At 39.9% G+C, this 15,209-nt stretch overlaps 1 protein-coding gene across 4 annotated transcripts in view; it reads left to right on the top strand.

Annotated features, from left to right (window-relative positions):
- Window positions 1-13,145, top strand: part of LOC139476223 (ras-related protein Rab-32-like) — a 41,580-nt gene extending 28,435 nt beyond the window's left edge. For all 4 annotated transcript variants that reach the window (XM_071259394.1, XM_071259393.1, XM_071259390.1 and 1 more), the window contains 5 exons: window positions 4,132-4,257; window positions 5,760-5,838; window positions 7,991-8,172; window positions 8,899-9,042; window positions 11,955-13,145. In XM_071259394.1, the coding sequence (XP_071115495.1) occupies window positions 4,132-4,257; window positions 5,760-5,838; window positions 7,991-8,172; window positions 8,899-9,042; window positions 11,955-12,071 (648 nt within the window). In that variant the 3' untranslated portion in view covers window positions 12,072-13,145. The remainder of the gene's footprint in view (window positions 1-4,131; window positions 4,258-5,759; window positions 5,839-7,990; window positions 8,173-8,898; window positions 9,043-11,954) is intronic.
- The last annotated feature ends 2,064 nt before the right edge of the window (window positions 13,146-15,209 follow it).

The following is a 15,209-nucleotide window of genomic DNA, read 5'->3' as shown; positions in this document are numbered from 1 at the left end:
ATCCTACATTTACATCCTACATCTACATCCTACATTTACATCCTACATCTACATCCTACATCTACATCTACATCCTACATTTACATCCTACATCTACATCCTACATTTACATCCTACATCTACATCCTACATCTACATCCAACATCTACATCCTACATTTACATCCTACATCTACATCCTACATCTACATCCTACATCTACATCCTACATCTACATCCTACATTTACATCCTACATCTACATCCTACATCTACATCCAACATCTACATCCTACATCTACATCCCACATCTACATCCCACATCTACATCCTACATCTACATCCTACATCTACATCCTACATCTACATCCTACATTTACATCCTACATCTACATCCAACATCTACATCCTACATCTACATACTACATCTACATCCTACATCTACATACTACATCTACATCCTACATCTACATCCTACATCTACATCCAACATCTACATACTACATTTACATCCTACATCTACATACTACATCTACATCCCACATCTACATCCTACATCTACATCCCACATCTACATCCCACATTTACATCCTACATCTACATCCTACATCTACATCCTACATCTACATCCAACATCTACATACTACATCTACATACTACATTTACATCCTACATCTACATACTACATCTACATCCTACATCTACATCCTACATCTACATCCTACATCTACATCCTACATCTACATCCTACATCTACATACTACATCTACATCCTACATCTACATACTACATTTACATCCTACATCTACATCCTACATCTACATCCTACATCTACATACTACATCTATATCCCACATCTACATCCTACATCTACATCCTACATCTACATACTACATCTACATCCTACATCTACATCCTACATCTACATCCTACATCTACATCCTACATCTACATCCTACATCTACATCTACATCCTACATCTACATACTACATCTACATCCTACATCTACATACTACATCTACATCCTACATCTACATCCTACATTTACATCCTACATTTACATACTACATCTACATACTACATCTACATCCTACATCTACATACTACATCTACATCCTACATCTACATCCTACATCTACATACTACATCTACATACTACATCTACATCCTACATCTACATACTACATCTACATACTACATCTACATCCTACATCTACATACTACATCTACATCCTACATCTACATCCTACATCTACATCCTACATCTACATTCTACATCTACATACTACATCTACATCCTACATGTACATTCTACATGTACATCCTACATTTACATCCTACATTTACATACTACATCTACATACTACATCTACATCCTACATCTACATACTACATCTACATCCTACATGTACATTCTACATTTACATCCACACCCATGAAGATCCAGGGTAGAAACCCATGCCTGCCGTAAATGGCAACAATGCTTGTCTTAAGAGGCGGGATTGGGTGGTAAGGCTTGCTGACTTGTTCGATGCATGTCATTGTATCCCATTTGCGTAGATCTATGTTCATGATGTCAATCACTGGATTGTCTGGTCCAAACTCAATTATTAGGCTCGATTACAGACCACCGTCTTATAGCTGGAATATTGTTGAGTGTGGTGTTAAACAACAAACAAACAAACCAACAACATCCACATCCACAACCAACAACATCTTTGTCAACAACCCACAGCAACAACATCCACTTCCAACAGCTCCTACAACCAGATCAAACAACATGACCATTTAAGTAGAAGACATACCCAGACTGGGAGAAAACTCCTGACATCTCCAAATTATATTCTGTATCTGTCACATTTGGGGCAGGTTTTGTCAACAGAGCTGTAAAAAAGTATTTAAAATTCTATCTCAACAGTGCTTCCTTAATGTGCTTGCACTACAGTAGCCACGATGACCTGGTACCTGTTACATCCTCTAGTCTACTTACAAATGCACCTGCAGGGATTTAGAATAGGTCACCAGCATGCTGGTCATAAGAGGCGACATGATGGATCGGGTGACTGGCTTTATTGCGTAGGTGTCATCGTACCCCAACCAAGGTTCATTCCAATGTCAATCACTGGATTGTCTGGTCCAGACTGGATGTGTGATGTTGCTGCAGTCATGTTACTGGAATGTTGCTGAGTGTGGCACCAAACACCATACAAACACACAATCTGGAAATAAAAACTGAGAAAATAAACTTTTTAAAAATTTAAAAGGTCCAGTGAAAATATTGCAGAATGATTCCAAAATGACATCTACTTGCCCTGCAGGACAAGTTTGGTTTAACTTTAAGAAACTTTCCTGAACCCTGTAGACACAAGGGATGAGGCTGGGACATGCTTCTCAGTACCTACACCATTCATGTGGGGGGGTATTTGTTTTCATTAAACTTCATGAAATGAACAAAATCACACGTGTATCACTTTTCACTGCCATCTACTTTCATCTGTAACCATTCAAACTTGCTCAAGCATGCTTCTTGCACTGTTTGTTATTGCCTTCTACAGTCATACAGAGATTTCCCTTTTTTCAGTCAGGGGGTAAGGGTGGCCCAGTCGTCTAAGGCGCTGCGATTCGCTGTGCAGAGTTGCATCCCTTGGGCACACCAGAAACCTACGATTGTAGGTTCGAATTTCGGTTCGCCCCAATTGTTTCTAGGTTTCTCAGCACCATACCTGTGCTCGTGGGTTTTACCGAAGTGGTAAACGTCTGAGACCTGCATGACTTTGGGCTTTCCTCCAACATTAAGCTGACACGCCGTGATATAACTGGAATAATGTTAAAAGCGGCGTTAAACCCAACTTACTCACTCACTCCTATTTTCAATCTGTTTGGTAATCAAATCATGTTTTTCTCGTCAAGTATCGTCACTATACCTGATTAAATATTTCTGTATATCAGCCATGTCCCTCACACAATCGTTCACTTTTCGCATACAACAAAAATAGTAGACATAATTACCTCCCTTTAAAAAATTGTTTTGGGACCTGCTGCACATACACACTTTGTGTTTATTTCTCTAACAGATGGTTGCCAAGTATGTCGTTTTGTTATGATATGAGTGTTTTGTATTTCATTATTTTTACTAAGAATGTTCAAGTGATGAAAACATATTTTTAGTTCGAAATTATCCTGCATACTTTATTGAGAACAATCAGAGATGAATTGATATTATTGATACATGTATGTGTACCTGGTATGATGTCTCACCCTGCACATGCTACCAATCATCAGTACGAGTGGATGAGTGGATTTTTCCAGCCTTGATGTGCTATCTGACTGGTGCATGCCGAATCCCAATGTGACTGGGCCCTATCCCTTCTGACTACTAGACACGCTAAACATTCCAGTTACAACAGACAGGACCTGTGAAGATCCGGGGTAGAATGGGTCTTCAGCAACCCATGCTTGCCGTAAAAGGTGACTATGCTTGCCGTAAGAGGCAACTAACGGGACTAGGTGGCCAGGCTCGCTGACTTGGTTGATACATGACATCGTATCCCAATTGAGTTGATCAATGTTCATGATGTCAATCACTGGATTGTCTGTCCAGACTCGATTATTTACATACCAGTGACATATAGCTGGAATATTGCTGAGTGCGGCATTAAACAACAAACAAAAACAACTGCAACAGACAGTGTGGACAGACTTCATTATTTACCCTTGACAGATCTGTACCATAGCTCCACACTGCGAACAACCTGCTTGCTGGTGCAGAATAGCTACCTTTGTTACATTGGCACTCTTAGCTTTTCTATTTATAGCTAATATTTTAATTTCTTGCACAAGTTTAATGAAGTAATGCCTATCAAACAATTTAAGTTTAATGAAACAAGGATTCGGTGGTTACATTGTGTGATTAAGTCATATTTTTCATGACCATTCTGCTCCAAACCCACTTTTGGCGTGCAGCCATTCTGTGATTATGAGTGCTACTTTCGATGAAATATTTGATCTTTCTGATAGGGCAACTGGCCAATCAGATATCTAGCGTGATCTAACTTTATGACCAGCATGTTTTTTCTAGTAAAAGGGTGTTGGGTGGGTGAGATAAGAAGATTGTGTGAGCAGTAATGATGGTGCTGACCCTTGTTTGTTGCAGGCTGGAGGAGGAGAAAAGAAGGAACACCTGTACAAGATCCTGGTCATCGGAGAGCTTGGCACCGGCAAGACAAGCATCATCAAGCGATATGTCCATCAGTTTTTCTCACAACACTACAGAGCTACTGTATCCTTCAAAACACGTCATAGTTGGGGATTCCGGATCAGAGTACAGGGATTTACCTAGTTGTGCTCCACATTCGGCGGGGCGGTTCGGTAGCCCAGTGGTTAAGGCGTTCGCTTGTCACGCTGAAGACCCGGGTTCGATTCCTGACATGGGTACAATGTATGAAGCCCATTTCTGGTGTCCCCCGTCTAGATATTGCTGGAATATTGCTACAGGCAGTGTAAAAAACCATACTCTCTCACTCCACAGACTGGAAATGTCTCTAACTATTCCTAAATTGGATTAAGAATTTAACAATTCAAGTTACCGTATTCGACGTAATAAGCGCCCAGGGCGCTCCCAAAATTAGAAATATTGGGCTCTTATTAGAATATTATTATAGTGGAAAAAAACAGAGTTAAAAGATAAATTTTGTGGTTTATGCAGACAGCCTGTAATGTTTATATACGACAGATATATTTTTCTAGAATTTAATTGCCTATAATTAAGTGTGCATATAACACATGAGTGTGTATTATACGCGAATAAATAAGTCTTGTGTACATTGATCAATCGGAAGGGGTGCTAATTAGGATTGTTCATTGGCCTATATATTAGCAAATATCGCCCTGGGCGCTTATTAGAGCGAGGCGCTTATTACGTCGAATACGGTATGTGGTCATGTTGATGGTTTGTAGAGGCGACATGTAGTAGACTGACCAATAAAAAAAGAGGCTTCAATGCTCAGTTTTACATTGTTGCATTCAGTACCAAGCTTATTTGGTTGGGAATTTTAGATACAACCATGGAGAAGGTCTCCAGCACCCCATGCTTGCTGTAATATTGGCTAATATGAGGGTTGGATGGGCACAATGTGTGTCCAGGTTCATACTTTTGACACCCAATGGAGTTGCTATTTGATAGTTTGCTGGTCCACACTCAATTATTAAGAGGCAGACATGATGTAGCTGACATATTGCTGACATGAGCATAATAAAAATATTTACTGTCCTGTAAAGTGACCATGCTGGTAAAAACGGAGAACAACGTGATACAGTTTGTGTCCCCTAGCTTCTACAGGTCAGTGAGCTGGGTTGTTATATATGCAACACTCCTGCCCCAGTTGTTTCCTTCTTCCCATTGTCACAACCCATCCTTTCACTTGTATTTAGGATGGAATCTATTTAATGAATCTAAAATGTATAAAATAAATTCAAGAAAATAGGTTGCTCTGGCCTTGTTATGCAATCCTGGTAAACGGTTTAGTATTAAGTGGAGTATGTGATACTTTACAGAGTCCCACTGTCAAGTGACAGGAACTACACACGGAACTGCACTAGGCCTTGTGATATTTCAGTTGTTAGTGACTGGCATTATAATTAGCACACAGGAGAAAAGACGTCAAGTTTCAATATTTGACATGGTATCTTGGATATATCAAGGAAATACAAATCAAGACAAAGAGTCCATTGCATGTGACTATTGTGAATAAATGATGCTGTTTTGCCTTAACATTCATTCAGATTGGTGTAGACTTTGCATTGAAAGTGTTGAACTGGGATGCTGACACGCTGATCAGGCTGCAGTTATGGGATATCGCAGGTATGGTTGGATGAAAGGGTTGTGTAGTCTTCAGACAGGTATCCCCAGTGCTGGGGTATTCACTGAAGCAGAACCAGGGGAGACATAGGGTCCCCATCCACACATTCGACATTGCCTGGACTGGTACCCTAGATATCCCTCCCCACTAGGCTAGAACAGCTAACTTGGGTACCCCTCCCCACTTGGCTAGAACAGCTAACTTGGGTACCCCCCTCCCCACTTGGCTAGAACAGCTAACTTGGGTACCCCTCCCCACTTGGCTAGAACAGCTAACTTGGGTACCCCTCCCCACTTGGCTAGAACAGCTAACTTGGGTACCCCCTCCCCACTTGGCTAGAACAGCTACCTTGGGAGACTGCTATGTCTCCATGCTGTGTATATATGTGACAGCTATATCTCCATGCTGTGTATGTATGTGACAGCTACATCTCCATGCTGTGTTACTGTCTATGTATGTGACAGCTATATCTCCATGCTGTATATGTATGTGACTGCTATATCTCCATGCTGTGTTACTGTGTATGTATGTGACAGCTACATCTCCATGCTGTGTTACTGTTTATGTATGTGACAGCTACATCTACATGCTGTGTTACTGTGTATGTATGTGACTGCTATATCTCCATGCTGTGTTACTGTGTATGTATGTGACAGCTATATCTCCATGCTGTGTTACTGTGTATGTATGTGACAGCTATATCTCCATGCTGTGTATGTATGTGACTGCTATATCTCCATGCTGTGTATGTATGTGACAGCTATATCTCCATGCTGTGTATGTATGTGACTGCTATATCTCCATGCTGTGTATGTATGTGACTGCTATATCTCCATGCTGTGTATGTATGTGACAGCTATATCTCCATGCTGTGTATGTATGTGACTGCTATATCTCCATGCTGTGTATGTATGTGACAGCTATATCTCCATGCTGTGTATGTGTGTGACTGCTATATCTCCATGCTGTGTATGTGTGTGACAGCTATATCTCCATGCTGTGTATGTGTGTGACTGCTATATCTCCATGCTGTGTATGTGTGTGACTGCTATATCTCCATGCTGTGTTACTGTGTATGTATGTGACAGCTATATCTCCATGCTGTGTATGTATGTGACAGCTATATCTCCATGCTGTGTATGTATGTGACTGCTATATCTCCATGCTGTGTATGTATGTGACTGCTATATCTCCATGCTGTGTATGTATGTGACAGCTATATCTCCATGCTGTGTATGTATGTGACTGCTATATCTCCATGCTGTGTATGTATGTGACAGCTATATCTCCATGCTGTGTATGTATGTGACTGCTATATCTCCATGCTGTGTATGTATGTGACAGCTATATCTCCATGCTGTGTATGTGTGTGACTGCTATATCTCCATGCTGTGTATGTGTGTGACAGCTATATCTCCATGCTGTGTATGTGTGTGACTGCTATATCTCCATGCTGTGTATGTGTGTGACTGCTATATCTCCATGCTGTGTTACTGTGTATGTATGTGACAGCTATATCTCCATGCTGTGTATGTGTGTGACTGCTATATCTCCATGCTGTGTATGTGTGTGACTGCTATATCTCCATGCTGTGTTACTGTGTATGTATGTGACAGCTATATCTCCATGCTGTGTATGTATGTGACAGCTATATCTCCATGCTGTGTTACTGTCTATGTATGTGACAGCTATATCTCCATGCTGTGTATGTGTGTGACTGCTATATCTCCATGCTGTGTTACTGTGTATGTATGTGACAGCTATATCTCCATGCTGTGTATGTATGTGACAGCTACATCTCCATGCTGTGTTACTGTCTATGTATGTGACAGCTATATCTCCATGCTGTGTATGTATGTGACTGTTATATCTCCATGCTGTGTTACTGTGTATGTATATGACTGCTATATCTCCATGCTGTGTATGTGTGTGACAGCTACATCTCCATGCTGTGTTACTGTGTATGTATATGACTGCTATATCTCCATGCTGTGTATGTGTGTGACAGCTACATCTCCATGCTGTGTTACTGTGTATGTATATGACTGCTATATCTCCATGCTGTGTATGTATGTGACTGCTATATCTCCATGCTGTGTTACTGTGTATGTATATGACTGCTACATCTCCATGCTGTGTTACTGTTTATGACAGGCCAGGAGAGGTTCGGCAACATGACTCGGGTGTACTACAAGGAAGCAGTAGGAGCCTTTGTAGTGTTCGATGTCACGCGGTCTTCCACGTTTGAGGCGGTCACCAAGTGGAAGAATGACCTTGACAGTAAAGTCCAGCTTCCTGATGGATCTCCAGTACCGTGTGTGTTGCTAGCTAACAAAGTGAGTCATGTAAAATATACAGGCTATGAGAAATCTTGTCCATGCTTGCAGATAACATTGTTTTATTTTCAATTTAACCAACCGGAGCTAAAAGTCAAGATCATTAAATAAAAATATGGGTGAATTTGTGTTTACTTTCTATGTCTCTGGACACTGTGATATTGTTATTTTTATTGTTATTATAATGTGTCTGAGTGGGGTATTCATGTTAAAACTGTGGCATGGGGTCTCAGTGTGCCAGCACTATAAATCGACATCAGTTCGGACTGGTACAAGTAGCCACACACACACACACACACACACATGCATGCATGTGGCTATGTAAGTGAAATAATCTTGGACGCAATGTTAAACCCCATGTCACCTCACCTGTAAACCATAATCTAAAAAAAGTTCAACAATATATTCAGAAGCCATTAAGTAGCATTGTAAAACATTTTCAAAGGACATCATGATAAATTATTCAAAAGCTGTAGGCTATAAAACCATGACGACATTTTGGTATTTAAATTGTAAGTAAAATGTCTGAACCATTACCGGTAGTATTCATGTATAAACCTTGATCACTACATGTAGTTTAAAAATACCTAGCTCTGCTGGATGATGATGATGATGATGATGATGATGATGATGTAGTGTGTGACCAGGCAATGGGGAGACAGGATGATGATGATGATGATGATGATGATGATGATGATGATGATGATGATGTTTATGATGTTGTAGTGTGACCAGGCCAAGGAAGGGCTAGTCAACAATGCATCCCAGATGGATGACTTCTGTACAGAAAAGGGTTTTATCGGCTGGTATGAAACATCAGCCAAAGAAAATATCAACATTGATGAGGCAGCAAGGTTTTTAGTAACTAAAGTAAGTAGTACAGTACAGTGCTTGTTTTAGTTCTGAGTGAATTGGGCTTCGCTCTGATTGGACACTATCTCAGTGACATCACACTGTGTCAGCTTAGTGTTGGAATAAGACCTCAAGCGAGGCAGGTGATGGACATTTAAACCAAGAGCTCAGGCACGGTGCCAGGTAACCGAGGATCGTGATGCGGCATTGTGTACATTTAAGAATTGACGTTCACTTTGTGTGAGTTCATTGGAGTATGAACCTTCATTGTGTGAGGGCCAAACTGTATCAACGTCAGAGCTTGCCCTCACTCTATGAAAGTTCATACTCCAATGAACTCACACAAAGTGAAAGTCAATTCTTAATGTTTTTTATCACAATGTTTTACCTCAAAGGATGTAGGCCAAGATATCAACACAATTTTATTTAGTACGTGTGACTTCATGTTTACAATGACAGCCATACAACAACCAGCTACATCGCGGAATAAAATAGTTCCTCATAAAGAGAGGTGACATGAGTGTATGAATTCACAACTTGCTCTTCAGAAACATCTTACACAACACATATATTCAAATAATATCACCATTAGATGAGAAAGGTCTGTTAAGAACACCCTCACTCAGTAAGTCAGTCACAGTGACAGCACTTCGTAATCAATCTCAGTAAAATCAGATCTTCGTTCTCGCTACCCTTAAACAAAGATCTGAGGACATTCCAATTCGGGTCACATCAGAAGACCTTTCATCCAACCAATCAGAGCGTCGCTTACCAGATCATGAAAGTGACAGTCGGCATGAGATTTCTTATCATGCAGCCTCGAAAACTTTAAAACGGGGTATTCCGAACAACAGTTACTGTTGTAAACGACTGAATCCATACAATCTAGACCATGTATTAGCCATTTGAGAATGTTCTTTTGTTCAGGTTTCAAATTTTTAGGCGAAAATTTGTCAAAATATGTTTCAAAGCGTAGTCGCCAATTTGGAATTAGTGCCATAAAGCACGAGAAAGCTGCCTTTTGATTGGCTAATGTCGACTTCTTGTCAGTAATTCCATTGGTCGGTCAGAGTTCACAAAAGGTCGGTCTGACGTGACCCGTAATAGGATGTCCTCAGATCTTTGTTTAGCGGCAGCGAGAACTTAGATCTGATTTTAATGAGATTGGCGTCATAATACATTTACATTAAGTACAAGACTTCAAATTGGCCGTCGCAATAAACGTGAGGGGAGAGATTTCGGGAGTTGTTAATGAACCCATGGCAGTTACATGTTTTAGTCATCATGTGGAAGTAGTCCCGTCAGTGTTTAAGTCATTTCAAGAACACGGTCTCGTGAAAAACATATTAACGTCAAATTGTGTTTAGATTAACTCGAAATACTAGTGGAGCAAATAATAGTTTTGTCTTTAAGCAGCAGTAGAACACTCAGAATAATGAAATTTCACAAATATGACTTTGCTTGACATTTGACATTTCACCAAAGATCAGGCTGATATCTATGTATTCAGAATATATACTCACATGCAAAATAAGCGCAAGTGGTTTTAAGCAAATAGGTAACAAACACAGAACCATAAATTGATTTTTTAGAGTTTTAGCATGTAGTGAAGCCTGATGGTGTTATCGAGTAAAAACGCAACATAAAAAACGAATCGCCAAAATGCACCATTTCATTGAATAATGACCTCAGATGTTGCTGACCAGCACGTCGTCCTGTTCTCCAACCACGGCATCGACAAGCACGACTTCAGTGGGCACAGGGTCATCGTGAGTGGAGGCGTGTCATCTTCTCTGATGAAAGTCGCTTTTGTATCTCCCATGCAGACGGAAGAGTCAGAATTTGGCGGCGGCGAGGTGATCGTTTCGCTGACAGAAACGTTGTGGAAAGGGATCCATGGGGTAGACCTAGCGTCATGATATGGGCAGGGATTGGACTTAATGCGAGACTTGGACCCATGTGCTTTCTGAATGTTGGTCAAGGTTGGGGACACAGCGTCACTGCTCTGCAGTATATCGACCAAGTGATCAGACCCCACGTTATTCCATTTTTTGCACAACATCAACAACACATTTTCCAGCAGGACAACACTCGTCCCCATGTTGCCAGAGCTACCATGGCCTTTCTGCAACAACACAACATTTGTGTTCTACCGTGGCCATCCCTCAGCCCTGATCTCATTCAACCCCATCGAACACTTGTGGGATGAGGTTCAAAGGCGTCTGCACAATGTGCGCACAGTCCCTACAACTGCCAATAAACTACACACAGATGCTCTGGATGTGTGCACGAGGATCCCTAGGGCCTTCACAAATCGTCTGATCCACTCAATGTACAGGAGATATGTGGCAGTGATCAATGCTGATGGTAGTCACACCAGGTATTGACTGACATTTTAGGTATTGACCCGAAACTGTGTAATCCCTTAACATTTGAAAAAAACAATTATGTCATCTGCCTTTTAATCCATTAAACTGTCTTCAGTCAAATTTTGGTCAATATTTCTTGTCTTAACTGTTGAAAATAAATAATATGTATACTGCATACTCAACTTGCGTTTCTTTTGCGTGTGAGTATATAATCAGTAATAAGAACCAGTCTGTTAAACAAAACCTGAAACAAAAATACCAAGTACTATTATATATTTTATAAGATAACTTTTTTCTGTAAGATATTTTCATTTCAGAGTCTAGATGTTAATCTATAAACACAATACCAATCACCAATAGTAACTGTCTTACCAATATCAACAGAGTTACTTCCCTCTTTGGGTACTACCTCCTGAGGAGATGTCTTGCATGAAATAGCCTTCATTTAATCAAATCATCGTAAAAATGTACACTTTTCAGAATTTGTTACACCAGATAGTAATTTATAAGACAGTTTAAAGCATTTGTCCTGTACTTAATGAGTTCCCCTGCCTACTTCAGATTTTGAAGAAAGATAAAGAAATGAGGTTAGGAGACGATGACAAAGATCGAGAGAAGATCTCTCTTGATGGGCCAAATTCACAAGGCAAGTCCGAGAAGAAAGCAACATGCTGCTGACAGAGACAGGAAGTCATGTGACACGGACCACATGCCACCCACCGTGAGCTGTCGTCATCTTGGTGCTCTGTAAAATGCCATTCCTCGTTCAATGCATCATCAGACTACACTCTATCACCCAGCCAGATGAAGTACTGTTTGAGGCCATCTTCATATGATCAGGTTTTATCCCATCCCTTCTAAGGGGGACACCTTTGTTATTTGTGGGAGTGTTTGTGGTGTTCATCTCGCGCCACAGTTTATTCTGTCATCTGTAAGAATATGTCTTGCATCTTCATTATAAATGTATGTATGCGATGTGATGATGTTCCTAGTAGAGTTCTCAACCTTTGGTATATTTGAAAATTGGAATCACTGTCACGCCATGCATGTTTTTATACATCAGCCTTAAACATCGACACATGACCTAAAAAGTGCTTGTAATATACTATTTAACTTTTGATAGGGATAATCAGATATGTCATTCTATTTAAATATACATTATATATACCGTATTTGACTTAATAAGCACCCAGGGTGCTCTCAAAATTAGAAATAAGGGGCTCATATTAGAATATTATTTTGGTGAAAAAACAGAGTTGAAAGATAAATTTTGTGGTTTATGCTGACAGTCTGAAATGTTTGTATACGACAGATATATTTTTCCAGTATTATTTGCCCATAATTAAGGGTGCATATAACACACGAGTACGTATTATACGTGAATACATAAGTCTTATGTACATTGATCAATCGGAAGGGGTGCTAATTGGGTTTGTTCACTAGCCAATATATTAGCAAATATCGCCCTGGGTGCCTATTAGAGCAGGGTGCTTATTACGTCAAATACGGTATTATATATATTATGTATATATTTTATATATTTTATATATTAAATTATGAGAATCTGTTTTGAGTTTTATGGAAAGATATATTTCGCCCTATTAAAAGTTGAGTAGCATAGCATAGTATAGCATGATATGGCATATACTGTGTACTTTGATTTGGTTGTTTGTTGTTTAATGCCCCACTCAGCAATATTCCAGCTATATGACGGCGGTCTGTAAATAATCGAGACTGGGCCAGACAATCCAGTGATTGATATCATGAGCATTGATCCACACAATTGGGATTGATGATGACATGCATCAACCAAGTCAGCGAGCCTGACCGCCCGATCCCGTTAATCGCCTCTTACAACAAGCATAGTGGCCTTTTACGGTAAGCTTGGGTTGCTGTAGACCTATTCTACTCCGAATCTTCACGGGTCTATGTACTTTGACTAAACTGTAGTTGACATGTTATTGAGAATGATAAAACAAAGTTATTTCCCTTTGCTGCATTCTGTTGGGGCCGAATGTGTTGCTGGCAGATACACAGCTTCTGAATGCCACTCGCAGATGCTGATTATACAGATGCTGGTTTAGACAGGGTGTTCTGTGTGAATGTTCTGTGTCAGTTGCAGGGGGTTGATTCCTCACTTTTTGATGGCGACAAGTAACCTGTCACACATGGTGCACGTAGGAATAGAATGTAGACTGCCTGCTTGAAAAGCCAACACGTCTGCGCCATTTCAGTATGTGGAACAAGACCACCAGAGAGGGTCTTGCTTCAATTTTATACTTATTCAATCTCATTAAAATCAGATCTTTAGTGGTGATCTGAGGACATCCCACTACAGGTGACATCAAAATGACCTACCAGGAACTTTGTCCGACCTATGAAATTACTTACAAGAGGTCAACATTAGCCAATCAGAAAGCAACTTTCCCGAGCTATATGACGCAAGTTTCAAACTCGCAACTTCCATTCCAGACTACGGTTTGAAAAATATCAACCTGAACAAAAGAAAATTCTGGAATGTCTAATAGATGGCTGAGATTATATGGAGTACTTCCCGTGAGAGATAGACAATGTTTCTGACAGGTTCAGCTCTACCCGTCGTTCGGAATACCTCATGTTAACTTTTTCAAGGTTACATGATTAGGAAACGTATTCCAAATGTTACTTTCCCGATCTGGTAAGTGACACTCTGGTCAGATGAAAGGTCAAGCGGATGTGACCTGTAATGGGATGTCCTAAGATCTTTGTTTAGCGAAGCAAGAACTAACATCTGATTTGAATGAGATCGATATTTTAAAGTTTTTGTGGACCATGGTTTTTCAAGTATGCATTTTAATCAAAGACATGAAATGTGAATAAAGGCAAACTGTTTGGGTTCTTCAATCAATAGTCATGATATCATGGTTCTGAAACAATTAGTGAATTATGTGTGGACTTTTAAATCGAAATTCTCCTGTGCTTATGATTTGGCAATTCCTCAGGAAAGGATCAGTTTCTTCATAATGATTGTGACTATAACAGGTCAATCTTTTATCATTTTCATATCAGACTTTTAATTTGTTTAACTAGTTAGAGTCCTGGTTTGATTAGCTTTCAAATGAGCAGTTTCATTTTTTATATATTTTTGTCTGATATTTGTTATTGGCAGAAACAAGAGATCAGTCGAACAGGGAGTGAGAGAGTGCGGTATATCAACACAACACAACAACCATTTAACTCTGTTCAAATACAGTAGTACAGTAAAACACTGAAGGCTACTGAAAACACCAAACATCAGGAAGTACAGTTGAGGAGACACATAGGAAAGCTTCACACCATGCTAACACACATCCCAGACATTTTGAAACATCCGCTAAGGGTGGATCACTTGAAATTGATCTCTTAATTTAAGCCGATAGGCTATAAAACATTACTTAATGTTATTTTGAAGATACAGAGGTGCTGATATATGTGCATTCCCGGTACTATTTGTAGCTACATGTATTGATGGTTAAAGCAATGGTGAAAACATGGACTTTTTCATTCTATACCCATCTTCCTTAGGCAAGGGAGGTAACTGACTTTAAAATTCCAGTTTCCACCCATGCCAGCAGTAGCTATTACGAGTTATGTCCCTTTAGTTGCCCCTCCTAGTGACCAATCACATTTCACCTCTCATATCACTTGCATCTGCTTCAAACAAAATGGCAGCGCCCAGTCAAGACGATCTGATCGATAATCAAAATCTATATTGTTATCAAACTTTGATTAAAAAGCTTCGAAAAATATCTGTTGATGCCCAGTTGGTGGTATACACACTTAGCAATTCCTGCAATT

This window comes from Haliotis cracherodii, unplaced genomic scaffold, assembly GCF_022045235.1.
Source record: "Haliotis cracherodii isolate W230 unplaced genomic scaffold, xgHalCrac1.p SCAF_1, whole genome shotgun sequence".
NCBI classification, from domain to species: Eukaryota; Metazoa; Mollusca; class Gastropoda; order Lepetellida; family Haliotidae; genus Haliotis; species Haliotis cracherodii.
This window is presented reverse-complemented; position numbering and strand designations above follow the sequence as displayed.